At 43.0% G+C, this 27,492-nt stretch overlaps 3 protein-coding genes across 9 annotated transcripts in view; 1 reads left to right on the top strand and 2 right to left on the bottom strand.

Annotated features, from left to right (window-relative positions):
• Positions 1-11,480, bottom strand: part of gaa2 (alpha glucosidase 2) — a 12,267-nt gene extending 787 nt beyond the window's left edge. Inside the window, exons 1-21 of one of the 2 annotated variants that reach the window (XM_086212069.1) lie at positions 11,319-11,480; positions 10,433-10,550; positions 8,907-9,452; positions 8,186-8,331; positions 7,786-7,951; positions 7,530-7,626; positions 7,321-7,440; positions 6,066-6,184; positions 5,740-5,871; positions 5,534-5,644; positions 4,730-4,843; positions 4,000-4,084; positions 3,795-3,912; positions 3,422-3,555; positions 2,903-3,054; positions 2,631-2,779; positions 2,383-2,524; positions 2,171-2,269; positions 1,921-2,085; positions 1,685-1,831; positions 1-1,108 (exon numbers count right to left, since the gene is read on the bottom strand). The exon at positions 1-1,108 is cut by the window's left edge and continues 787 nt beyond it. In XM_086212069.1, coding sequence (XP_086068195.1) covers positions 1,100-1,108; positions 1,685-1,831; positions 1,921-2,085; positions 2,171-2,269; positions 2,383-2,524; positions 2,631-2,779; positions 2,903-3,054; positions 3,422-3,555; positions 3,795-3,912; positions 4,000-4,084; positions 4,730-4,843; positions 5,534-5,644; positions 5,740-5,871; positions 6,066-6,184; positions 7,321-7,440; positions 7,530-7,626; positions 7,786-7,951; positions 8,186-8,331; positions 8,907-9,452; positions 10,433-10,525 — 2,844 coding nt within the window. In that variant the 5' untranslated portion in view covers positions 10,526-10,550; positions 11,319-11,480 and the 3' untranslated portion in view covers positions 1-1,099. Of the gene's footprint in view, positions 1,204-1,684; positions 1,832-1,920; positions 2,086-2,170; positions 2,270-2,382; positions 2,525-2,630; positions 2,780-2,902; positions 3,055-3,421; positions 3,556-3,794; positions 3,913-3,999; positions 4,085-4,729; positions 4,844-5,533; positions 5,645-5,739; positions 5,872-6,065; positions 6,185-7,320; positions 7,441-7,529; positions 7,627-7,785; positions 7,952-8,185; positions 8,332-8,906; positions 9,453-10,432; positions 10,551-11,318 lie in introns of both variants that reach the window. The other variant, XM_086212068.1, reaches the window with a different exon arrangement.
• Positions 11,481-13,097: 1,617 nt separating this feature from the next.
• On the bottom strand, positions 13,098-19,301 carry LOC147257863 (bifunctional apoptosis regulator-like). Its single transcript, XM_086210265.1, has 9 exons — positions 19,051-19,301; positions 17,194-17,444; positions 16,743-16,841; positions 16,566-16,659; positions 15,928-16,100; positions 15,660-15,804; positions 15,122-15,301; positions 14,576-14,772; positions 13,098-14,364 (listed from the first exon to the last, which is right to left on the bottom strand). Exons 2-9 carry the CDS (start codon positions 17,442-17,444, stop codon positions 14,172-14,174), a joined length of 1,332 nt encoding a protein of 443 aa, XP_086066391.1. The 5' UTR covers positions 19,051-19,301; the 3' UTR covers positions 13,098-14,171.
• Positions 19,302-20,347: 1,046 nt separating this feature from the next.
• Positions 20,348-26,561, top strand: LOC147257862 (uncharacterized). Of its 6 annotated transcripts, none has more exons than XM_086212057.1 (13): positions 20,348-20,495; positions 21,408-21,582; positions 21,700-22,130; positions 22,403-22,462; positions 22,548-22,704; positions 23,012-23,064; positions 23,452-23,617; positions 23,700-23,792; positions 23,928-24,002; positions 24,092-24,172; positions 24,634-24,696; positions 24,941-25,183; positions 25,420-26,561. In XM_086212057.1, the coding sequence occupies exons 1-13, from the start codon at positions 20,487-20,489 to the stop codon at positions 26,202-26,204; spliced, it is 2,391 nt and encodes a 796-aa protein (XP_086068183.1). In that variant the 5' UTR covers positions 20,348-20,486; the 3' UTR covers positions 26,205-26,561. The 6 variants fall into 6 exon arrangements, with proteins under 6 accessions (XP_086068183.1, XP_086068184.1, XP_086068186.1 ...); XM_086212058.1 differs by lacking the exon at positions 20,348-20,495 and adding an exon at positions 20,534-20,674 and having other exon boundaries at positions 22,548-22,680; XM_086212060.1 differs by lacking the exon at positions 20,348-20,495 and adding an exon at positions 20,535-20,674 and having other exon boundaries at positions 21,700-21,803.
• Positions 26,562-27,492: the final 931 nt, after the last annotated feature.

Genomic DNA, 27,492 nt, shown 5'->3' with positions numbered 1-27,492 from the left:
TGAATTACACATGTGATGTAATCATGTGGAGCAGCTGTCGACCATGAAGGCAGCAGTAGTATTCAGGAAAATGGGCCCCAAAATCATCAACACTCAGACAAGTCCAGTTCAGATTTAGCTCCATGAGTTGGGGCATGAAGAGGACATATCAAATGTGAAAGCTGAGTGGCATGAAAAGTACCTCCTATTTGTTTATCCGGAAGAATATAAGGTGAATATAGTGTGTTTATTATATAAATGTCACAGTGTAGCACAATACTGCTCTCTGCGGTCATCAGATGAAGATGAATGAACACAGTGTGCCAATCGCTGTTGTTAGCCGCAAAACACAACATTAAATTCTCCATCGATCCGTGGAGATCAAAATCCAGTTAAGTTTTGATGAAAATAAAATGGAACTTGTTTTGTTTTACCATAATTTCTGGCGTTCATGTAGTTGATTAGCCTTTTGAGCTTGACATTAGCATCGCTGGTAGGGTGTGTGGGTGGCCTGCTGGGCAATAAGCTGACACGCATACAGATGCTCCATAAAAGGGCCCCGGGTTTGTGCTGCCATGGGCTCCCTCAACCAAAAGCCAATAGGATTTTTATATTGGATTTTCAATAAATGCCACGGGGGGGGGGGGGGATAAGTGACACACCAGTTATCTCCCAGCACCAAATCCTTTAAGGAAGATTTCTGATCAATGAAAGAAAAGTTTACTAGTTTGTATCATGGCTGAATGTAGGAAAAAAGCAAAAATCATAATTTTAGCCCAAGAACCAGACCAAATGAGCTGCATGTGTGAATTACCCAATCCAGTGTACCTACACATATTTGTTTTCTCTGTTCGTGTTTTGTGACGGATGGACAGTTTTTGTTTCATGTTGCTCTCACAATCAATGGCTACAAAAAGTGAAAAAGTGCTTACTCTCAGCTTCAATTAGAGAGTGTTGAAAACCACACTGGGTGAAATGATGTGGAATTATGAACAGGTTTACTCGTCCTGCATTGTTCACCAGATACCCATGGGAACTCCCACTTCATCCTCAGTTTCCTTTAGCTTTCATGTTCCAGAGAAGAGAACCAAAGCAGTGAAATCGTCCCCGTCCAAACACTTCAGAACCGCTGAACAAAGACATAAAGCAAAATCTAATTGGTTACATCCAGCTGATGGTGAAGTTCTGACTGAGGTTGAGACCAAGATTTTCAACAGTCAACACCTGCGGGGACAGAGAAGAGAACAGTGATCGTTTCAGCATGAAGAATTTACTCAGTTTGGAAAACCAAAGTCACATTGCAATAAGCAGGACAAAGAAAAGCTTCATTCAAGCCAGATGGAGAATCATGGAGGTCAAAGCTTTGATTGAGCTCGGCACTGAAATGTCTTGCTCGTGCAGAATCCTCATCGGGTTGCTCAACAAAACATGTATAATCACCTTTAACACATCAAATTTTCTGGGAAATATGTTTATTTTCTGTCCTCCCCAGAACCAGATGGGAAGATGGATCCCCTCCTCTCCTCTGTGCTGCATTAGAGGGCTGAGACCCACAGAGGCTGCTAGTTAGCTTAGCGCAGAGAACGGCTGAGTGGGGAGTATTAGCATACCTCCTTAAAATCCAAAGGTTGGCATCTTTCTTTAAGAACAGGCTGTTTTTGCTAAAGCAAAGCTTCACGTTTACTGTGTCACTCGAGAGCCTCACCTGGTTCTCTCTGTAGGTAAACACTGCATCGTGGGAGTTCACTAGCACCCTGCTGGGCTCCTGCTTCACACCGTAGAAGGTCACAGAATCCACCGTGATGTATGTGGCCTCCACATGGTTACGGAGCACCTGTGAGGTCATAACCCTCTGCAGAACAAACAGACAGATGTTAATTGCGGTACAGCAACAATTCTCAGCTGTCAGACAGGACGACACCAAGACACAAGTGGGAGCACCTGAGCAACACTGAAGACGATGTAAGCGTACTGGTTGGTCTCATAGGTGGCAAGACTCTCTCCATCGTCCCAGAACAAATCTCCACAGGCAGAGCCATCATCAGAGAGAGCAGAGACCAGATGAAGAGGCTGGCCGCTGCTCACCCACAGGGTCTGGTTGGGTGTCTGTGAACACACACATAAACAAACTCCATCAGGTACAACAAATATTCTTGTGTTTCCACGCAAAACAAACTGAACCAAGTTTCACCTGCGTTGGTGTAACAGATCCCTCACGCAAGTGCAGGTTGATCTTGTCAAGAGGTGCATGGAGATTCAGCACTTCCCCTGCACTTCTGATAGCGTCACCCTGGGAAGAAGATGGCGCAGTTGGCATACGAGTGCTGTTTTCACTGTTGCTCTCCACACAAAATCTCTGTATGTGCTGTGTGTATGAGGCTAGATGCTGAGAGTGGGTCTTACCGTGTAGTAGTCATACCACACACCCTTTGGGAAGTAACCATCCAGATATATTACTCCGGCGTCTAACACTGGTGTCACCAGTAAACTCTTCCCCCAGAGGAACTGTTTATCAATCCCATAGGTTTTAACATCTTTTGGAAACCTGTTGAGCCACAAAACATTTGTCTTCCAAATAACCCAAAATATCAAACCAAAGTAAAAAAAACAACTGTTTTTTTTTTGCTGTTTCATTTCTGCGTTTCACGTACTCGAACATCAGTGGCCGCGCGACGGTGTGTCCATGTACATGTGCATGATGGAAAAGAGTGTAGAGGAGAGGGAAGAGAGAATAGCGCAGCAGCAGCACTTGCTTCATGGCTGTACGAGCCGGCAGGCTGAAAGCTGTTGGGTCTTGAGGCTGTGAAAACATATCAAGCATTTCACACTTAAGGGTCTGAAACTACAAATGTATACACGTATGGTGCAAGACGGTTATACAGGATTCTGTGGTGAGGCAGGAGCAGACAGGTTTTACTCTTACCATCATTCCAAGGGCATTGTGGTTGCGTGCAAAGGGATAGAACGCTCCCACCTGCGTCCAGCGAACACAGAGTTCTTCCTGCGTCTCCTCACCGAAACCACAGATATCTGCTCCGACCAATGGGATCCCCAGAAGGTTAAAGGTCAAGACGCCTGAAGGAAATAAGAGATGTAGGCTACATCAGGAGGACATGGGAAAGGAACTAATCACCGTCTTTGTGGTTTCCCGAGAACATTTTTCTGAAAACTGCCATCAGATGAAGGTGTTGAAACTGCATTGTGTGAGAAATAAGTGGGCTAAAAAAAGAACAATGCTCCAGGGGCAAAAAAGCGTTTCTCAGCAGCAGACTTGCGTGGTGATCCTCCTTTGGAACTTCAGAACAGGAAACAACATGTTTTAAACGTCTAGATAAAGATCAGATGACTACAATATTTAAGATTAATCAACAATGCCATGTGTGGGAGAACGTTTTCCTTTCTTCCAAGTCTTCAATGTGATACTGAGATTGTGCAATCTGACCTGCTAAAGAGGTGTAGAGGTCTTTCCACTGGCTCCTGTTGTCTCCCAGCCAGTGACCGGAGTACTGCCCCTGGCTGGGGAAGGTGGAGCGGGAGATTACAAAAGGTCTCTTTGCCAGGATCCGCTTCAGAGCACTAAAGAAGAGGACGGAGAGCAGAGGGTACAGACCAAAAACAAAAGTTGTCCAATTTTTAAGCCATGCTAGTTTTTGTTTTGTTCCAGGCTGAAACACCTGAACAATTCTTGTCATCGAAAAGGCACGGCATGCTAGCACCACAGCAGCCTCTTGGAGACTAAATCTGCTGAAGAAAAAACAAAACAAAACAAAACATTGCATTTCTTCATGTTTTTGCAGATGTCAGCAGCTCCTGACCTTGCAGAGGCCTTCGCCTCCATGAGTCCGTACAGGCTGTGCATGTTGTAGTGCAATGATTGCTTCTGTTGCGCAGTTGCGCAAAGAGTTTTGGCTCTCAGCGTTCCTCCCAGTACACCTAAACAGGGAAAAGACATGAGTACATTCTGACGATTACATTTTGTAATAATGTGTTAGCGTTGTGCTTGGCTTCCGTGTCTCCAACCGGGAGTGTAAGGAGGGCTTTCGAGACTGCTGTCTGGGCAGCCAACAGTCGACCCGTCTAGAAAATTTGATGGCTCATTCATGTCCTAAAAGAGACCCAGACAAAGATCATCAAGAGTTACTCTGAAACGCATCAGGCACGTACATGGTTTTACAACTGAAAGAGCACGTACATGGTTTTACAACTGAAAGAGCACGTACATGGTTTTACAACTGAAAGAGCACGTACATGGTTTTACAACTGAAAGAGCACGTACATGGTTTTTACAACTGAAAGAACACAGCATCTTTCAGACACACCAAATACGAAGCCACATTTCCACCAGCTACTTTAATACTGACAAGTTTCACTCAAGCGTGGACTTGCAATTTCAAAATGTTTAATATTCATTGGCATGTTTCTACGTATAGTAAAAGACAAAGCATTGCTGCTACTTTCATGGTCCTCTTGTATAACAGACAGTATTTGTTTTTTAAAAGAGTTCTACGTGGTTTCTGTTATTTTATCAGCCTGGGAGCGCCATGTAGAGGTGCAATGAGGACAAAAATAGACACAAATATAGAAATCTGTTGTTCGGGCCCAGCGTTGGCTAAGTGTTTGTGTGTGTGTGTGTGTGGCAGCTTCAGCTGACTGTAATGCAAGATTTTTACGACAGCAGATGCGTCACAGGCCGCATACGTGCCAAATGTATTTCAGTTGTTACCGATTCCTTTTCACGTGTGATACTTACAATCCACAGTCCATCAAACGGCACCTTCTCATAAAAGTTCTTCAGGTTTTCGTACCACCATTCATGAGTCACATTGTCAGAGAAGTCAGGGTAGGCTGTCAGACCAGGCCACACCTGGAGGAAGGATGAGATTTAAAAACAAACTAACTAACCAACCAACCAAAAATTAAAAAAAAAAAAAAAGTACAAATTCTAGGTAATCTGAACAAGCTAATTCTTCATATTTCTCACTCCGAATTTACAGGGGGAGCACAGGACAAGATGCATCAGGTAGTAGAGACACTTGACACAGGTGGCTGGAGAGAATGTCCTCGGTTGGCTCGTGAGTCATGCTGCTGCTGCAGTGACTCACTGGGTTAAACGCTCTGGAGTGGTTATCGTTACACATTTTTATCAATACACTCCTATGGAGTTTTCCGTGACTATGAGGAGAGTTTCATGACCGTATGTTCTCTGAAACATCGGTTTCCACATTAACATTGTTGAAGTAAATCTATATTAACCAAAACAGATTTTTCTCACTCAATCTTAGCCGAACTACTCACATTCTTAATATTCAGGTGTTTGCGAAGCCTATTTCCACGACTTGTCTAACGTTTTCTGGCTTAATTTACCTTTCAAAATGTTTTCCAGGCCTTGAAATTTCTATTTTAAAATTCCATGACTTTTCCAGGTTTTCCGTGACCGTATGAACTCTGTAACGCCATGTGGAACAAACACGGTACTAACTTGTTCAGGACCATACAAATGATCCCTTTGACTTTAAAGACAAGGAGGTGAAAGGTGTGCAGGCCCATGTCTCACCTTCCCAATGAGTGTGTTTCCATTGGCATCTTTGATGAACACTCCTCTCTTCAGTCCCTCATCATACGGCCAATATGAGCCCTCAGGCTGGGTGCTACTGATACCAGGATCCTGCAGGGAGAGGAGCAACACTCTCAGACACACACAAACACACACACACACACGTGTGCACACATGCATAAATGTGAGTAGACAGCTGTGTATACCAGGATCATGACATAACGCTGGTAATGAGCGTGCAGGTCCTTGACGACATCAGGCAGCGTGGCGAAGTTTGTCGGGTCAAATGTGAAGTCCAAAAATCTGTCCATGTAGTCAATATCATTCCACTGGACATCCTGCAAACGTGAAAAACAGCCCATCACAGTGTCAGATGACGAACTGATGAGACTCCACAAGAATTCATCTTCACATCTTTTTACTTTGTGTTTTGTCTCGTTAGGGGAGCTGGATTATTTACCCAATTATCACACGTGCATTGTGAACACAATATTGTTTAACCGCCTTTTTAGCATCATTAATTCATTTTTACCTGGGGAATCCCATAGTTCCTCATGCTCTTGACAACTTCCCAGGTAGAGTCGCTGGAGTTGAAACCCCAGCGGCAGAGGTGGTAGCCTAAAGCCCAGTAGATGGGCATGGCAGGGTAGCCTGTAACACAGCAGAGGGAGATTTCAGAGGAAAAATGCTTTTTTATTGTTTTATGGGGTTTTTTTTGGGTATTTTTCCATCAAGTGCTTATTTCTTTGAAATGTATTTGGACATGAGAATGGGTTTATTGTGATTTTCTATAGTTTTTACAAACACATGGTGATGCAAGTGAAAGATGTCTTTGGCGATCTTGAAAATAAAAAGATCTCATAACAAAAAAGACAAAGAGGAGTTGCAGATCTTTTTCTCTCGGTCAGTTTCCCCAAAAGACTTGAAGTAGTTTAAGTGACCCCACATTTTATACTAGTGATGTTGGTGAATATTTTTGCCAATGAAAACATTCCACAAAGCATGCAAAAGAAGTTATATTCTGTGAGGAGTTTTCTGGTGTTGCATTTTGGCTGCAGCTCGGTGACAACCTTCCTTGGGACGGGAAGAAGCATTTTTTTTATTTGACCTATATGTTGTTGATACTGCAGTTTGAAATCCTTGAAAACATTTTCAATTTATTTTTTTGTATTTCACATTTACTCTTCATTATGCTGCCTCCTGCCCAGGGCACCTAAGATGTTGGCCCTCTGTTGAAAACTTGTTTTGCAGCTGAATCTCAAAGGCTGACATAGACGGGACCTTTGGGGATGGTGTGTGATACGATGTGTGCTACTATGCAGTGGTGTTCAGTATGTTTGTCATTGTAACTGTAGGCCTGATATATTGTAGAACTGTTCAAGTATTCTCTTGCGGTACCTTTGACCCCAGCTGACCCTATTCCTGAGACATTGCTAGACAACGCTGAACTTGCACAGAATTATCACACGACTCTGTGGCTCAATCTTATTTTGAGTTTCAGCTCATTGTGTAACTATCTGGACCGCAACTTCTGTGTTTTGATGGACTCCAATAATGATGTTGTGTCATTTTTGGCCACAGCAGACAGTAGTTTCTAAAGAAAAAGCTCTGAAAGTTCCCATAATCTGCTCCTGCTGGATCCAGCAGATCAATAGTTATCAACTGGCTGCAAAATTTCCCTCAGGAGTTGATAGAAGCACAAGGCTGCTCCATCTTAACTGGCCCTTCAAAAAGCTAACATGCCAACAAGAACACATTCTGATATGTCGCATCCAACACTTGCTGACCTATGACTTCCATGTATTGTTCAACCACTGAACCTGGATCAGGACCAAGGAAAACATAAAAGTCCAGGATCCCACCAACAGTGCGCCAGGTGAGGGCAGGGGAAGGCTGAAGAACAACATCTGATGAAACAGGACAGAAAACGCTCATGAAACGTCAACGCCAACGTTACTGCTCATAGGAAGAAGCAGCGACCAGCAGGCAGACCGACCCATTGCATTGCTGTTTAGTAGGAAGAAGCCGTGAGCAGTGCCGTTCTCCTCCATTGCCATGTAAAAGGGATGAGCTCCATACAGGTTGGTATGTTCCTACATTGAGCAGATAACCATAAACATAACATAATCCATGACGTCCCACTTCATCACCAAAATCATTAGCTGTTAAATGAAATATCATTATTTATGTAGCAGTCAGAAGAAAACAGAAATATGACAATGCCTAAATGTTAAGACGAGGAGTTGGGTTACCATCGGAGGCACATCTCTAGCCCACAGCGTGAGCGTGTTCCAGTTGATATCGTGCAGAAAGGTGGAGCGGTGCTCCCCCAGGCCGTAGATGAACTGAGAGGACAGGGAGGTTGAGAACTGGAGGAACTGATCAGCGTAGAAGAGAGGGGCCACTGTGGTGTTCAGACTGAGGGGAAATGGTCAGACAGAGATGAATATTCTAATATCTGTTTTTATTCATTGAATAATTTCATTTCATTCATTAACAAAAGAAAAAAAAAAGCAACATTATAATATAAACACAAAACATTCCCGAATTTTGATCGAAAAGGAGAAGAAAGAAGAACAATTGAACATCTCTGGATTAAAACTGATGCCTCTTCTAATCTGATCAAATGCAGCAAACTTAAGCGTGACTTACAGCACAGCTCCTGTGGAGCTCCTCTTCACGATGAGACCAAATGGCTCCTCTGAAACCTCCACGGTGTAGGCTGGATCTTTCGCCTTCTCAGTGGCGGAGGGAACTGAGATCGGAACTTCAAAACGTGCATTCATAGGATCGGTAATCTAGATGAAGACAGGTGGGGAAAAAAGCAATTTCAAGTTTGGCTATGGACCATAAACCTTATATTGGTGATGTGCTAAAAACGTAATTGTGCCTTTGCATGTTGGTATCAAAATTTGGGTACAGCTCACAGTGCAACACGATTCAATGGAAAGAGAAATGTGTCAGTTCGGGAAAATAAAGGTGTATACAACAGAACAAAAAAAACCCAGCATCATGTGTTGCTACACTATTACTCAACAACGCGCTGGTGCTGGGTAACAGACAGCTGTACCCTTTTATCTTTTCCGATATTTATGCCAGTACCTCAGGATTTTCTCTAGTCTGCATTTGCTCATAAAAAAACTGATCCGTCCTTCATCTTGTAGTCATCTTAAAAGTGATGTGATAAAACGCCCTCGTGAACATTGCTTGATGTTATTCTTTATTCTTTTAAGCAGCACTTGGAGACACATTCCTCTTATTCTTTGACACTTTTGGCTGATGAAGTGATTCTGAAATCCTCCACCCAGAATCAGCCTCTTTGATATTAATAAACAGTTGTATGACTGACTGATCACGTGAGCACGCTCCTCACCCTGACATGTAGCCGCGTGTCCGTCTCCAGACGGATGTCCACCTCTAGATTAAGAATGTCTCCTGGGTAGTAGGTCTTCACCTCCCTTACAAGCGAACCTTTCTGCCCAAGGGATGTGCCGTTCAAAGACTTGAGCGAGTAGGAAGGGAAATTCCGAGGATAGAAACACCAGGGGATACCATTTTTCCCGGACGGGTGGATGGACACAGGGACAAAGCAACAGCCCCTCGCCTCACACGACTCTCTGGTAACAACTCCTTGAGGGTAGCAGTCAAACCTCCACTCCTCAGGGATGACACTGCAAGCGTCATGCCGGGGGCCAGATACACAGTGGTTTCTTTGTAATGGAGAGTCTGGTGTTGGTGCTGGGGCTGGCGGCGGGGGTCTGTATGGCACTTGGTTGGAGGGACTGTGCAGCCAGAACATTGTGCCCAGGAGCCAGCCACCACAGAGGAGCAGCAGCAGGCAGCCGATCATCAGGAGGCCTGTGGTGACGGAACATGGCAGTCTGGACGGAAGCAACGAGGCTTCCTCTGTTTCCACCAGCTTGAAACACAGATAAAATCAGAAATCCCAGTCAGAACAGCAACCACCTGGCTCGTCTCCTTATGTTCACTGTGGCTGTGCCATAAAATCAACACTCTAACATATTGGGATTTTTTTTTCAAAATCCTGTGTCAATATTCTAGCCCCTAGCATCATATGTCATGTCATATATCTAGCGTGTTCAGTAATACTGTCTCGTTTATGTATCTGTGCACTCAGTCTGCATGAACATGGACACAGACAGCAGCCCCAGGGGCATGGACCAAGAGACTGGGGGGCACTATATAATGTTGGGGAAATATATTGCAAATATTGCAGAGTTTACAAATACTCCTTTAAATTTGAGTCAGAGCGCACAGGTAATAAACTGAAAGCATGCATTCGTAAACCAAGATGGCAGATTTGCACATGACTTGTTCACAAGTTCATGTGTAATTTTATCACATTTTAAATTGAGATTGAATGTTTATCATTGACCAGCAGACAAAAGTTACTAAAAAATGTGATCATCAACTACATACAATATGATTTCATCTTGATCTATTGCCATATGACACAAGATTTACTTGCATTTTCCATTTTCTACACCACTTATCTGTTAAGGGTTGCCGGGGGGAGGGGGTGGAGCCTATCCCAGCTGACATTGGGTGAGAGGCGGAGTTCACCCTGGACGGGTCGCCAGACCATCACAGGGTCATCAGGAGCAATTAGGGATTCAGTATCTCGCTCAAGGACACTTGGACATGGTCACTGGGGGAAGGGAGGATCGAACCAGCAATCCTTCGGTTGCTAGACGACCACTCAACCTCTGAACCATGTCACCCCCAGTCAGCAATAGCGTGACATCCCAATACACTGACAGCCAGAAGACATCGTAAAGTCTGCTGTAACGCTTCACAATCAGTAACCGTTTTGTTTTGTTTTTTTAAATCAAAATGGGAAAGCAGAGGAGGCAGCATTAGCAAGTGATGGGAACTCACTGTCACTTGCTCTTGGACAGGAGAGGACTCCTCTGACATCTCCGCACTGGAAAAATGGACATCCTCAGAGTTCAGACACTTGTAGGACACCATGCTGATGGTGAGTGTGTGTCAAAGTCTGTAGAGAAGAAATCATGAGACATCTCAAGCCGTGGGACAAAGTCCAGAACGAGTGCACACATCCTGCTGTTGAAGTCAGAAGGAGAAGTGTACTCGTGACATGGTGAGGTGGCAATGACGGTTTAGCTTTCATATTAGCATTTTAGCCCAGATATAATACAAATACTCATGAAATGCATCCGATACTTTTCAAATACACAGTATGTACTGAAAACAACTTCTATGGGCTCTTTACTGCCAACACTGACACATGCAGGGTATCCATCAGGTGACCAGTTTTGTTAATCAACAGAAAGATGCTCTTCCATCAGTCACTTAAACGCATCATGGCCAGTCTGCATCAAATTAACACAGTGTAAATCCCATTTCATATCACTCTTTATTTTAAATGTCCACCTTCTGTCCACCATGAACAACCTGGTTACATCTGGCGTTATATAATCGGTTGGTCTAACGTGACAGTTCACACCGTCCTCAGGTGCAAAGTTGAAGCTACCTAACTTAAGCTAGCTCGCATAGAGAATCACCCTAATGTCAAAGGTCACCATGAAGACTTGAAGGTTTAGCGTCTTGTTCACCGTAGACAAGCTATATACCCTATTGACTAATACTGTAGTGGGAAATTACGACTTTGTCCTGGGGGGAAAAATGATAACGGAACCTATAGCGGCTAAGCGTTCACGATAGCAGACTTTAGCAGCTAACTTACGCTAGTTGGTAGCACCTAACAACGGCTGCAAGGACGAAGACTAACGTTTTTCCTTACCCGTACAGAGGCTCGACTGTCACAGACACGAGTGGTAAACCACGTAGAGAAAAGCCTTCCGTCTTAATACATTAGCCGCTACCTCAGGATTTCGCAACATTGCTACGGAGTGTGCGTTTATTTACCCCCGCGCCGCATTCAGTTGCCCTCGTAAATTTTAAAACTTCCGTCTTCTGAGAGTTTAACCCTGCCATGACCCCTTATGGCGGGTTCGCGCTCTGTAATTTCAAAACTCAACGTTACATGTACTTGCCAACTATATTGTATAAACATTAAACGTCACTAAAGTTCAGAACCAGCTTTTGAATGTTTTTTTCCTAAATATTATAAAGACTTTTACATCAAATATATTGCAAATTAAGTCAGGAAAAGAGGAAATGGGTGTTTCCTAATATGAATTTTTACATGTATTGGTATTCCCTTTTGTCTTTCTTATATTTATTAATTTATCTGTACATATTGAGCTTTATCAGTTATTATTATTGTAATATGGACCTTCCTTTGAACCCTCGGTAAACTCATGATCTTTTATTAGTATTTTCTATCGGTCTGTGGTGCTGCATTTCATTTCACTTATGGACTTTGCAACACCTCTACCTGACATCTCAGTCAGTGTATCTGCATACTGAAGGCGGAGTGAAATTATTTTTTTTTTAATCATTTATCATTTTATATAATTTTGTCAGTGTTAACTATTTATGAACATGTTTTAAAATAGATCTTTTTTTCTGTCAGTTATTAGCTATTGATCACCATTATCACCAGTAACAACAACTGGGTCCTGCTGTGTAACGGTACACATTAACTGGTAACATTAGGTAAAGTTGGAATTGTAGAGTCAATATTAGATAATTCACTTTATAGACAATATATTCTTAGTTTCCTGTTATAATATTTTTCTACCTTATGTCTTCACTTTAATGATCTTTGCATGTCTTTTGCTTTTATACAGAAGTGCACTGAGACTGTCCTATCAGATGCGCTGCATAGCAGTTCTGGGCTGTGCAGCAGCAGCAGGACACCAGGGCAGCTGGATGGCTCTTCATTCCACAGCTGATGGAGTGGAGGACGTAGACAGGTGAGTCCAGAGGTGAAGGCAGGTTGTGACTCGTCAGTGGGTGAAACAAGAGCCAAAATTTGTATTTACACTCTTCAGATATCAGAACATTAGAGACACAAAAACAAAACAAAACAAAAAAAACCCTTCCTTAAAATACAATTTCAGTCTGGTACACAGCACTTGAACGTATGCCTGAACTCTCTCAATCTAAGCCGGTTTGGGGTCACGAACAGCTTACACCAGGAAAAATGGATGATTAAAGGAATTCAGAAATTAAAGGCTCTCCCCGCAGATGGTCTACTGTCTTTTGAAGAATTATGGCAGAATATCACTTCCTTTAACATTTGCAGTTAAAAATCGAAGCATCCTCCAATAGCATTCAGACGTGAAGACTCTCATGTCACGCTGGTCTTTCAGATATTTCCTTGTGAAACTCTCGCGCACCTTTTTTGCTCTTTGCTTTGAAGGGTTAGTTCACACACAAATGAAAATTCACTCGTCCTCTACTCACTGCACAATGGGGGAGGTTAACATTCTTTTTAAGTCCACAAAACATTGGTGGAGTTTCAGAGGAAAAGGTATTGCAGTACTCTCCCAAACAACTGAGGGGAATGGTGACCAGCTTCAACACATAAAATACTCAAAATACCTCCATACTGCTTGTCTGAAGTAATCAATGTGTATTACTGTAGTTGTAGACAGCGTTCAGATCATGACACAAAAAAATTTGAAAAATCTTTATTTTATGTTATCATTGGATCATGGCAAAGAAGGCAGAACAAAATCACAGTGTAGAATTTTAAGTGCAAATTAAAAAAAAATGTAAAAATAAAACATCTTCCATCAGTTGGATCAGCATCAAATGGCCCTACCATTAATCTCAGTATTACAAAGTGCACTGAATGTTTGACAGCAGTACAAACAATCTTCTAAAAATAAAACCGATTAGAGGAGCAATTAAGTTAAGAGCAAAAGTTTTATCTAAAATCTCAGACGTGAAAGAACAATTTAAACTCCTTCAACAAACTTTGGCATTTGAGCATTTGCTCACCAGCAGTTTTTTTTCCTCTTCAATCAAACATAAATTCTAGCAGTTCCAATGAGACTTGAAGGCCCTCAATATTTGACAGGACCGTATCAGTAAAGCTTGTAAAGGGAATTTTTGAATAGATCAGTAGGGGAACCAAAAGCTGCACCGACCACCCCAAAAAGTTATATTTTATGCAAAATATTCATATGCAGTGCTTCTTCCTCCACACTGATGCTTCTAAAGCACCAGTTATTCTTTTAATTGAGAGGCCATAAAGACATCGGATAAAGAAATCAAACAAAAGGGATTGTTCAGTGCGTATTTGTTCCACCACCAGTGGTAATGTCTGTACATGGAGAAAAAGATCGGCTTCCATCAGTAGGCGCTACAAAGCCAGTGGGACAGAGGAAACTCAGCGGGAGGCCTGATCTTCACAACCACCAGTGTTTGTAAAACCACCTGTCATTTCCATAACTGCCCCCTGGACAACTGAGGCAATGTGGGTTGTGACTGCACTGTGCGCGCAGAAATCCACTGATCAATGTCATCTCAAATATTCCTGTCTCTCAACTTACTGATTTTGTTTCTTCGACAAGAGTCCAACATTCCACCTCCAGCGGAGACAACCAGGAAGACAGAAGACTTCCAGCAGCAGATAAGCTGGTGTCATGTGAGCTTACTGCTCTTCGGGAGTTTGATTCCTGGCTTTTTTATTGGCTCACAACCAAGCTGCATCGATTGGGTCCTGACTTCATGTGGTCCACTATGGTGCCTGTGTTTCTGGGTGCATTAGCTGTTGCACCACCTGGTCTATGTTAATGATGGGACTGAAGTAAAGAGCCCAGTAGAAGAGGCAGTTGCACACAAACTGAGGCACAAAAGGCCACATGAGGGCAAAGATAAAGCCCTGAGTTACCATCTTCCACAGGTGGTTCCACATCCTGCGTGGCAGTGTCCTGAGGACAGAGGAAACGTGTGAGTGTACAGCAGCAGTATTCAGTTAAATATCACAAAGGTTCATTCAGAGAAAATTCAAGACAAACTGTCAATTCAGTAATATTTCAGCAACGTTTAATGTCAGTTGCATCCTGAACTGGTATCCTACTCTGATAAAGTATTCTTCGCTCATGTCAGGTTGTTTGAAACAGGCCCTCCTACTGTGTGTACCTGATCTTGGCTCTTGTCCAGAGGCTCCACAAGGCACAGCCTTCCAGCACGGACAGAAGCATGGCATTGACGATTATGAAGCGCGATGTCCAGTAGTGGACGGCCAGCCAGTCCCAAGCAAACTCTGCAATCAGCTGGTATGGAAGCAGGAAGTACTTGACCAGAAACTCTCCCCACTGTCGCCAACTGGGTTCCAGCTAGTGAACAGGAAAAAACACAGGAAACATGAGAAGCTTGCTCAAGTGGATTTACAGGCCTTTGAACGGAGTCCATAGAAATCGTAGTAATATGGTACAATAAGGTTACAACAGTTAGCATAACTTTGTAAAAACTGCTCAAAACCTTAATGGTATACTTTTATTTTCGAGTTTGTGTCAAAAAGAGCAGAGGGGAGAATGACCTGGATGCAGCACCGCTAATCATCAGGTATCGTAATCAACCAAGTCTGACATGCAGTGTCAGCTCGACTACTTGTCTACAAGAATGCATATGGAATCTAAACTAATAAGTTGGAGTTTTAAAAACACAGTTCTAGAAAAGTGTCACCTGTGTGTTGAGGAAACTGCTCTCCACTGGCTGGGCCAGGTGTGTGACTGCTGGACAGCAGGTGTGCAGGAAGGGCAGGAAGGTTTCAGAGTAGTCAAATAAATACAGGTAGAGGAGCGTGAGGCGAGGAGAGCGCTTCAGTGCGTACAGCAGGAACAGAGACTTCCCTGAATACGCCGCCTGGGAGGAAGGGAGAAAAATACAAGGTCACCAATTTGGAGTCATTTGTTTGCACAAGTCAACCTTAATGACAGTTTAACAAACAGGCACACATCCCGCCTGCTGCAGCCGCACCCCCAAGGGCAGGCTCCATAATATGGGCATCTAACTGCACATCAAGCTGAGCCAGCTGTTTGGTCAGAGTTGCAACAATGTCTTTCTAACTAACCTTGCTAACGTTAAGGTCATTAGCCATGATGGTAATGTGAGTTCTTGAGCTGGCAGGACCATCATGCTCCCTGGTCACATGGCCTCTGCTACGTGAATGGACAACACCAAATATGTGCCACATATTTTGTGGCACACACAGAGTACTTGCCTTGTATTCCCAGAGGTTCTGTGGAGGTTTGATCCCCAGGGCTTTAACTCGGTCCAGCTCAGCCAGAACAGCCCGTCGGTGAGCCTGGTTTTCTATACTGTAAGGAGGCTTTAACAACTCCTCATCCCCCAGCATCAAGAGCAGCCTAAAGCAATGACAGCAACATACAGAATGGACACAACCTCCAGGGTTAAGTGTCTGGCCTCATGAGATGTGTAACTGCTATGTGATGTAAAAATTCCAAGTAAATGGTGCGTAATGTCTCTACCTTCCATTGACACTCTCCTGCAGGAAGGGCTCTCTATAGAGCTGAGCCCAGGGCCCTAAATGTTCCAGCCAGGTCACGACCTCCTCTGGTGTCCAGAGAGCCACAGGCTTACTGATCAGCAGGTAATCCTGCTCGACGACTCCACTGCTCCAGTGATACACCAGCACCGTCACCTGGAAACACACAGCTGTGCTTCAGCCTTCACCCTGGCTGCTGTGTCTTGCTGACCACCTGAGATCATCACATTTTAGCTTCAACTGTGGCACCACACCCGTGTTGGGTGGATGTGTGTGGAGAGGCAGATCGGTCGCAGTTGGAGAAATACACACCTCTACTATAACAAAGAGCTGAATCTTCTGACTGATGTTCTCTTTTACCCATGTAGGTCATACAGAAGCAACTGTATTTAATTCACACAGCCAAACAATCATTTATTATTATTTATTCCCGGTGGCTACTTTAAGTGGGGCACTGTATACACCAAAATAAACCATTGTTAAATTCTTTAAAAACTGCTGCTGCAGTTGCCATAGTAACACTGGCACAATCGTAAATGCACCAGGAAAAGTGTGATGATGCCTGAACATTTTACCGCATTCCTCAAATTGGTCGAAGTTCATGATTACTGATAAACTTACAGCCACAAATGAGAGGGCGGTGAGGACTCCAGAGAAGAAGAAGCCTGCTCCTTTGTGGTCGTTTGTCCTGGATCTTCCCAGATTATCACCATACCTAAAAACAATCAGACACCAGGAAGGTTGTATGATTCTACGAGAGCATTACACCCAAATGGCCCCAGTCTGAGTTCACACTACCTCTGGAATGCTAGTAAGGTCCGGGAGATTTTGGGGTTGGCCTGGATCTCTGCTCTCCTCCGCTGCACAACCCCCATAAACAACTTGTCAGTTGCCTCTCTGGAAATAAGAGCATAGAGGTAGAATAAATAGATTAAAGAGATCCCAGACATCAAGGATTTGACAACAACCACGACCTAGATGGCTTTATGCCATCCAGGTCCAGGTGTTTTGCGCGGTAACAATGACCTTGAACTACACGGGGCTGGTAAAGATTTAGGTGGAAAATTATTTTTGAGTTGAGGCCCACGTTTTTGGATGCTAAGAAAAATTTCAGGTTCAAAGATGAGGCAACTTCCATGTCATCCCCTCTGCCGCGTAGTTGTGGTGACAAGAGGTTGTCAATCCATTCCTATTTTTAAACACTACAGGCATCCAGCCACTCGTACGGTCCAGTGGTGAAAAAGTATACCTGAGCAGAATGTTGACTTTAGGAAAACCTTCCCACTTCTCCCTGCACTCAGGACACTCATTCTTGTGAGAAGACTCCCACCACATAGCCAGACAATGGCGACAGAAGTTATGGCCACAGGTCAAAGTGGTGGGGTTCACCAGGATGTCGTAGCAACAGTGGCATGAGAATTCCTGTTCTGAGATGCCGGCCGTGGAAGGTTCCAGGTGAGAAAGGTCGTTCTCTGTCGCTCCAAGACTGTCAACTTCCATCTGGTGCAGCATATCAAAGTTTGGAGAGGGGAGGGATAAAGAAGGGATGGAGCAGAGAAATCACATTCCAGACTTCAATGAACAGGTCAGCAGATGTGACAGGTAGCATGATTGCACGTGTGCTTTATTTTGGTCTATCAAGACTCGTCTGCCTCTGATGAGGTAATTAGTTTCCCGATCGTCGCCGTGCTTAATGAAACCTGGTTCCACTTGATCTTCATCATCACCTTCTTCCAATGCTTCATCTTTTAGTAATGAAGTTTGTGCACAAATGCCCCGTGGCACAGTTTAACAATATTTTATCATTAGAGTACTTTTTACAAGTCTAATGACCAGTGATCCATGAAGATTTTGGAATTTCGCTGACTGTTTTGAGTGCTCTACTTATCCCGTAGGTTTGTGCTGAGATCCCAGTATTTGTGTTCTGATAAAAGTGGAAATGATGTCAAATGTTTTGTTTTGTTTTTTAATTCGTTTTGGGATAAATGATGTTCTTCAATGAACCATTCAAATCGATAACACAGCGATCATGTCGGCGTTAGTGTCCATCTCAAAAATGAACATTTGCCAACACGCAAACCAACACCTCTCATGATTAATGATGGATTAACATTCACTGGTAATATCATAGCGTGTATATTTTTGTGAATTCATTATTTCTATTCCCAGGAAATGCGCCCACAATCAAGACCACACGCAAGATATGCTTGTTATTTGCTGTTTAGTCAGTGATATCTGACAAATGTTGTTATAATTATGGATATTTTGCGTTTTAGTCGCAGTCACAGTAGAACATTCAATAATCCCATAATCATAAATCAAATAATGTTTTACTGTAGAACTGTGGCCCTCAGTGGTGAGATTGCCACTAAATCAAAAGCTACCAGAAACCAAACAACACAGTGGCATTTGAAAATATTTATAACGTCCCTGCGGAAAGGCAACCATAATAAGAGGTCGCAATCTTGCTGGACATAAAAAACCCAGGTGTGGTACTGTACAGGTATTATTGTTGCCTCAGTAAATTCCCGGTTGAACTGTGTTTGCAACGTTATTCCAGATGAACAGAGTCACCAAAATGACATTAGTATAAGGTTTGGCTTATTATGTATCGGCAGAGTTGTAGGGAGGTTGGCTAGGACGCTCAAACTGATGCGCATTAATCCCATAAAGCAGGGGTGTCAGACTGATCCAGGAAAGGGCCGTGTGGCTGCAGGTTTTCATTCCAACCTAGCAAAAGCAACACGCAATCCAACCAATGAGCTGTGTGGACACAGGTTGATTGATTTAAGTAGATTCAGGTGTTGCTTTCCCTCGGTTGGAATGAAAACCTGCAGCCACACGGCCCTTTCCTGGATCAGTCTGACACCTGTGCCATAAAGAGAGGAGATGCCGGTTGTGAAAACACTTCCGGGTTCATCCATCACGTTAGCGCTCGTAAACTGGCTAGCTTGTCGTTAGTCTTGTCATTTTCTGCTCTTCTGTTAAAAAAGGAAAAATATTAACTGATAGGACATGAAAGAAAATGTATCGCTTTATGTTTAGCATTAGCACTGATAAAATGCTACTTGGCTAACCCACGAAAAGCCAGCTAGCCCGGTCTTACCTTGCCTCCGAATTAGCATTTGACAGGAGATCAGCAGCTGGATGACACCACTTTCTGATCCTTAACGTTATGTGAGCTAGTGATGAGCTAACCCTTACGAAAACGGCCCACGGAGCGTGGCAAGTGGCACAGCGGTCGCCATGGCTCCGCTCCGTGAGACCCCACGCATACGCCCACGTACACGTGCACACAACCGTGTGACTGTGCCCGTCGTCACTGGACGCTTCGTCATCTTCTTCGCTGGTGTCAACAACAAACCCCATCGGACACGTCACTCACCTGCGCAGACTGGAGGGAGACTGCGGGGCTGGTCCCTGCGATGTGGCGCTAAAGTCTGATCCAGTACAAAGTTCACGTCAGCTCTTGTCTTGTTCCTGACACGCGTGATTGTAAATGGTGGAATTATTGTATAAATTAAATATTTACGTTTATTCCAAGCTTTATTATTATTATTATTATTATTATTATTATTGTACAGTTTCCTGTGTGTGCATATAATCGACCAGTAAACATAATCTGATTTGACAGTTATAATACATATAGTTTTTCTTCTTCTTCTTCTTATTCTTCTTCTTATTATCATTAGTAGTAGTAGTAGTGTTAGTAGTATTCATATGTTGGACAATCTAGCAAAGCAACTGCACACATAATGAATAGCTGTACGACTCTCTTATATAAGAAAAATCCAGGCAAAATGTCACGGCTTTTCAACAGGCAGATGTCTGAAGGTCAACACCTCCTCTGTCCATTCCACCTCTGTATGCACTACACTGTGTACTGCAAATTAGATATTGAGTATATCGGTCTTTTTTATCTTAGCACTGAGCTTCGTTGAGCAATACGTCATCCATACTGCCATCCATAAATGTGCAACACAAAACTTGCTGTTGTGTATACTTATCCTGTTTATTGTTTTTATACTCTTTGTATAGATATTTAACTTGTCTATTTATCTGATTTAAGTTTCCTTGCACTGTTTTCTGTCTTTCTCCCCCATGCGTCTGTGACAACTGAATTTAAAAGTATGAGATGAATAAATTTTACCTTATCTTATCCTCTATGCTCATGCTATCAGTATTATGTTGCTGCTGTAATTAATGACATATCGTGATAAAATAATCTGATCATCAATAATATTTTCATCGACATAAACGCGTTCATGAGTCGTTTTATGGATTCATATTTCACCTTTGCAGTGACGGTCTTTACAACCTGTATGTACCGGCTGTGCCCGGCAGGTGGCAGCATAAGCCTTTCATTAACTGAAACGAAGGGCTGTAAAATAATACAAGAAGAAGTGACGGCGCAACGTAGCTAGTGAGTTTAGCTGCAGTTGACAGCTGCGATGATTTAACATATCCCTGCATCATAGCTTCATTTAGTGTTTCGTGCGGTTTTCTTATGAAACCCTTCAAGCCCGGCGACCACGTCACACTATGTTTGAGGTAACCTACATGCTAGTGTTTGGGTAACGGCTCTTTAGCATGCTGCCGTTTGCTGGGATTTTTTTTGATATAGCGTTGCTGTTATACACTTACATACTTGGACTAGATTAGCCGTCAACTATGTAAATGTGTGCAGCTAAAACAGGAGTGCCATTTTGATGGAGGGAACCCGGTCACCGGTAAATATGAACCGTTTGTCGTCTCTTCATGCACAAAAAAAAAGAAGATTTTAATATCAGTTAATGTCATAACGCCTTGATGACTAGCTAGTGGTATTAAAGTAAGCCAACAAAGTTGACGTTACACCTCAAAGCATATAGAACTGATAACTCGGAGAAAAATGATTAATTTACGTCTATTAACTCCTCGGCAACTATTCTGGAAATGTTCCATCATGAAAACACAAGTAAATAAGTGAGGGGGAAGATAGCAGTTTCAAATGAATATATAAGATTTGTAGTTTACCTCATTCATTATGCTAGGGAACCATACCAAATTAGGTTCATATTAAGTGCAAAAGGGTGGATCCCATACAGCTGCAAGTCAAATTAATCACTAAAATGACACACAGCATTCAGCCGTTTACAACTGGCAGGTTACAATACAAGCAGAGCTGCAGCAATAGACACCAGGAAGTTAAAACAATGAAGTCTGAGTATAGAAATAGAAATGACGACCTTGCGTGATCAACCGTAAATGGATCACTGATCACTTTTCCCTCCTCAAATGTGTGTATAATCCTCTTCTGTGTTTGTCTCAGATTATTTTACTGTTCTTTTTCCATGTATGTCTGCCAGAGGATTCTTGGATACACAGTATTTACATGTCATCAGAGGTTTCTTAGCATTGTTGCATCATTCTGTATGAGTTGCTGGTATGAATCTCCTTGCCTTTGACTTTGCTTCTCGATAGGATCCTGAACTCCAAGATCCATTTTCCTTAAATCTGAATGAAAACTATGGTGACCAGAATTCGCCATGTCGAGAGTCAAAAAAAGCATCGGCAAGCCCTGACTACACTTGTGAGACACCAGATTTTCAAGTAATCATTAAAGAGGAGGAGGAAGGCTGGACTGTGAGTGAAAATCGTGAGTGAAAAAGGCAATTTATATTTTGAAAAATTAGCATTTCCTTTTTAGATAAGATACAGGCAGTTTCTTGTTTTGTTTTGCTTTCTTTATTTCCAATTTGCTTCTTATTTTTAGATTCAGATGAAAACTTCATCTCAAAAGGAGAACCAGAGGATTCCTCCATACATGTGTGCCCCCATCTGAAAGCATGTGAGAAGGACGGCTCTATTCCATTAGTGGTAAAGAAACACCAGAGATGTTTGGAGAACTGCTGTGAGGAATCAGCTGGTCAAAGTTCCTCCTCCAGAGGGGGTCAGAAAAGATGTCTGCTGGTGGACTTTGATGATAAACCCACACTTTCCCGTCTCCGTGGAAAAGGTCTGGGAAATGCGTCTGTGCATCAGTGCAATATCACAGGAGAGAAACCAATCTCTTGTGCAGTGTGCGAGACAATCCCCAGCTGTAAAAGGAATGTGAAAGTCTGTGAGGGAACACATGAAGCAGAGGAGTGTTACGCTCAAGAGGCAGAAGTACATCAGACCAAAACATCAGCACCTTATAACACTGTATGTAGAAATGCTTCTCACTACCTAAAGAAGAATCTGCTCTCTACTGCATGCTCTGCTTTTGGATTCCTTTTGTCAGCATCAGCTCAGATCCCCTCAACTTTCTTGTTCATTGTTTATTGTAAATATATTGTAATCATATTGTAACGATAATGATACAACCTCCATTTTAAGTATGAAACAATAGGATTCCCAAAGGAGGCAAGGAGCTTTTAAAATGTCACTAAGTAACTTAGTTTTGTTTTGTTTTTCTTTCTGTGCATGCTAACCAGATGAGAGGAATATTCAAATCAAGTGTGTCTTCCTGTTCCTGTTCTCTTCCTGACTCATCTGTAGGTACTAACACCTCAAAGATGGTTGACGAATGTCTTTTTCACGTTGTGATCTCTCTCTCTCTCTCTCTGATCCTTCTGTAAGCCCCTCGCCTCGCACGGCCATAAAACGGTGTCTGCGAACTTCGACGACCAGACGCTGCATCTGACCGTCAGGCTACAAGCGGAGGAAGAGGAGGAGCAAGATGAAGAAATCGGTGGTTTAATCAACTCTGACGGTGAAGTGGTTGAATGGGATGGCAGTAAGTCTATAACTGCGCAATTTCTGTGCAGTAGTGATAAATGCAAGCACTTCTATTATCAAGCCTTGTTTTGTTTTTTGTTTTTCCTGAGTGTCAAGTGAAGAAATGATCTTAAATGCCACTCATTGTAAAGACCTGTACACGCCCTTGTACGTGTAGCTACACTGTAGCACATCTCAGAGTTGTCATAAATTCAATAAATAGTTATTTTCTTTCTGAACTCATGTATAGATTTGTAATTCATGTGGTATTTTTGATATCTTTAGTGTTTCCTCTGAACCTGAGTCAAATATCTCCATTCTTACAGGGGAAAGTCCTGACCGAGGCTCCGAACCCACAGAAGGTCACCGTCCAAGCAAGGTAACTAGCTTTAAGACAACAGTCTCCAGAAATCAACAGTTCGAAGGCTTCGCTCTCGTTTGAATTAAAGTCACTTTGTGTTAAAATCCGGGGATATTAAATGTGGAGGATCTGTTGGAAAAATACTGACAAGATTAGACTTTTATTTTGTCGCCTTGTAGATCTTTTAATGATGATGCCGCATGCATGTGTGTAATTTGAATTATCTCAGGAAGGTTGACAGACAAACTGTTTTTGGGGTCGATTGTAACAAGTGCCTATAAAGTTCACTTTCACACAAATACACAAAAGCAGATCGATGCAACATTCCATACAGAGACATCAGCCACTCAGCTATAGAATGGGCTTTGAGCTGTGTTTCTAATGGTTTTAATGGTCTGATCACAGGGTGTTGTCCTGTCAGAATCTCAGCAGCGAGGCCAAAACCAGAGAGGCAGCAGTAGTCCAACTCTCATCATGGAGGTTGTGTCTGTGGGAGATGATGAAGAGAGGGAAGAAGGGGAGGATAAAGAGAGAGTAGTGAAGATGGCAGCTGTTTCGCCTGTTTGTTGTGGTAAAAACAAGTAAAAATGAACCAGATGTAAATGATAAAAGACTCCGTTCTGAGTTGATTTTGTTGTGCTTGGTGTTGGCAGGAAAGAGACAACGAAGACAGAACAAAGTTCCTGAAATAACAGCGGAACCACTGAATGTTCCGGACGCAGAGGAAGACGCTTCGGCTAAACCTGGTTAGTAAACTGATGGGAGGGATTTCAGCTCACTGTAGGCTTTCACCATAATTTTGAGCAGTTTGTGCTGTGGTGGTGGCAGATTTGCACGCGTGTGAATAATCTTTTGCCCCTCTTCACTTGTATATATTCTAGGCAAGAGACGGAGCAGAAGAAAGATTTCAAAAACCCCTGTGTTGCCTAGCGAGGACTTGGAGGCAGAACCTGGAAGTGAGTGTTTTCAAATCAAGATGTAAGTCCGTGTACATGAAACCGAGTGTTCTGCACAGGAATATTAATTCTGCATTTTTATCTAAAAGTTTCAAGGCGAAGCAGAAGAAAGAGAGTATTCACTACCACAGTGGAAACAGAAGAATTAAATAGTGTTCGTCGGAATGCTGGTAAGACTGGTGATCTCCCACTTTTACTGTTGGTGGGTTGGGGATTGCTTTGTTGGCTCTTCTCAGTCTTTTGAGTTATGTTAGTTCTTGGACCTGCTTTATGTTTCACTTGAGATAGAAAAGAAAGAACTTCATCTTTAGATGAAGGTTGTGATAAGTTCAAATGCCAGACAGGGGACATCAACTTTCCAACACAACATTCAGAATTGGACCTTTTCCCCTGATATGCGATATTATAAAACAATATAAGGCTCAATATACAGCACTGGAGTGTTTATCTGAGAATTTGGGCTAATGGATGACAGGATCCCTGTGGTGGCTGTAGATCTAAAATAAGAACTTTGTCAAACATAAACTTTGGAACACAGTGATTTGTGCCATTAATGAAACTAATACTAAAGATAAAATCAGCATGTCCTTAGTTTTAGATTATTACAATTTTTTTTCCCCCCTTTTACCAGCCAAACGTCCCTACAGGAAGAGGAAAGATGCCAAGCCTTCTGCCGAGGGAGGAGAAACTACAGGTATTCAATCCCACAGGCTGCTTGACTTGAACTGTTCCCCAACACAACTGGCTCAAAACAGCTACGCTGAAACTTTATATTCTTAAAGCTCATGCCATGTTACCAAGTGTCATTGGCGCTCTTCTCTAGCTTTAAAGAGACAGGAGGGAGGTGCTGTCAAAGGACGACTAAAATTCTCAAAGGAGAGCACAGGACAAGTGTTTTGATTGATTTGAGTGATTTTGATGTATTTTTCCCCACATAGGAAAGAAGCGTCCTGGCAGAAAGAGGGTTCATTCGCCAATGGAAATACCTCCCGAGCTCCTGAAGACGCCCAAAGAGAAGATAGACTATCACTGCTCAGTGTGTGGCAAAGAGTTCCCTCATGCCTACAAACTGGAGCGACACGAGCTGATCCACACGGGAGAGAAACCTTACTGCTGCTCAATCTGTGGCCGAGGTTTCAACCAGAAGGGGAACCTCAAAACGCATTACAAAGTCCACTTAGGTGAGAGCTGTTAGGGTAGAAAAGGAACTATGAATTGATCTCAGGGAGTCTGAGTCCTCAAGTTGCTAGAATGTAAATTATAAATACAGACTGAGAATGAACAATATCAAAAGGTATGTTTGGTATACTTAGCTCAACATAAATCATGGAGTGAAAGTTAACTCTGAACAGTTGAGATTGTTCCACCTGAAGACAAACGCTAAATCCCACTCCGTCTCTTCTCTCTCCCTGTGCAGATCGAAAAGGTGCTGTGGATTTTGAAGACGACGTGAATCCCTTAGCGTCAGAACTCTCTGAATACCTGAAGTCTCTGCCAGGGGAGTCCAGGATCAGGTCCTCCCTTCATTGTATGGAATGTGGAAAGGACTGCGAAAGTCAGTCGGCTCTACAAGCACATCACATTACTGCACATGCGCCATCAGCTGCTGACTCGGATCCGGTCAAACACAGCGCATCCCAGCTCCTCTTCTGCCGCCGCTGTGGCATCCAGTTCACTGAGAAAGAGAAGCTTGAAGAACATATGAAAACCCACATCAAGGAGAAGCCCTACTCATGCCCTGACTGTGGCAAGAAGTTCATCAATGAAAGTTACATACAGATCCACCAACGCCTCCATACTGGGGAGAAACCTTTCCTCTGTTCCCAGTGCGGCAGAGGCTTCCACACATCCTCCTCTCTCAAGCTGCATGAGATGCAGCATTCGGGGGAGAAGCCATTTGCCTGCTCCATCTGCGGGAAGAAGTTTCGGATAAACTCCTATTTAACAGCACATTACCAGACCCACATTAGAGATAGACCTTTCATTTGTAGTGTGTGTGGCAAAGGCTACTCCAGAGCAGAGGAACTGAAGGTGCACCACAGGCTTCACACCGGGGAGAGGCCTTACGAGTGCGGAGAATGTGGCAAGAGCTTCATTTATCGCCAGGGCCTCCGACAGCATCAGCGCACTCACGCTGGAAGGCGCATTGGTCCGACCAGGCAGCTCGGTAGGCCAAAGCAGCAGGCCAGGCTCGACATCTAGACTTTGATGTATCAATGCACTTTTTTGGTAACCGTGTTTGAAAATATTACCGTGAATTCTGCTTATTTCCAGATCTTCTTCCCTTCATTCCTCCTACAACAGAGAGAGTAACTGTCTAAAAACTCAATATGTGCTAGAGTAGACGTCAGCAAAAATATCATTGGAAGCTTCCCGTGTTGTCTTTCTTGTAATCACGTTTTGTATTCAAGTTTTTATGTTTACTCTTCTCTAGCAGCCCATCTGTGCAATTTGAGTGCCTTTGTATCATGCATGCCAAATACTAGTACTTAATGTAAAAGATTACGCACAATATATGTGGTATTTTAATATCCATGTTGATGGAATACAGACATTTTCCAGGAACATGGCTCTGTGTTTTTCACTTTAAAGCTGATATAGATTAAATATGACGTCATCATCATGTAGTTCATGTGATCTGAGGGAAGATTAGACCTCTGCACCTCCGACTGGCTTTGTTCTGGCCATTGCTGGGAGATTTTGACTCCTCACAGATCCGTTCGGAGGGTTTTGAAACTGCGACCGGCTGATGGTGCAGATGCTCAAGCCCTCAGAAAGCTTGAATCATGTTCAGTCATTAATGAAAGAAAGATCCCAGTGTTCGCCACCGCTGTACACTGCTAAATGGTGTCAAAAGGAACCTGAACGTAATCAAAAAAAGGTTTGTCAGTGTTGGTGAGGCTTTTCAGAAATGGCGAGAACCTCAAGATCATTTGGACTTGAACCTGGGTTCAGAGTCCTCCATGACAGGTAACGCGCTGAACTACTTTTTTTTTCTCTCTAATATCTGTGTAAGTTTGCAGGTGCTGTGGATCACAAACCAGGAAGTTGTTTAAAGGTACAATAGGGGCCAATTTCAGAAAACAGATAATTAAAAAAAATTTGTATGATACATTCAGAACGTTTAGAAAAGTGCAGAATCAATGGCTTAATTTACTCAAAAAAATATGATCCACAATATTAATAATAATAATAATATTTACATGCCTGAAAAAGCTGTTAAAGAGTCAAAATTCAGCCTAGAGTGGGGCAGCATAGCTCAGTGGTAGAGTGGCCCTTTAGAAACCGAAGGGTCGCTGGTTCAATCACCACTTCCACCCACCGGTGACCAAGACCAAGTATCCTTGAACAAGATACTGAGCCCCCTCTTGCTGTTGATGGCTCTGTGACAGACTGGCGACCCGTCCAGGGTGAACCCCACCTCTCACCCAATGTCACCCTGGGGTAGGCCCCCCCCCCCCCCCCCCCCCAGAGTGAGGATAGGCTCCCA

The sequence above is a fragment of the Aulostomus chinensis genome, chromosome 8 (assembly GCF_037954235.1).
Source record: "Aulostomus chinensis isolate RoL2024-O1b breed Wild chromosome 8, RoL_Achi_v1.0, whole genome shotgun sequence".
Classification (NCBI taxonomy): domain Eukaryota; kingdom Metazoa; phylum Chordata; class Actinopteri; order Syngnathiformes; family Aulostomidae; genus Aulostomus; species Aulostomus chinensis.
The sequence above is the reverse complement of the archived record's forward strand: the minus strand, read 5'-3'. Positions and strand labels throughout refer to the sequence as shown.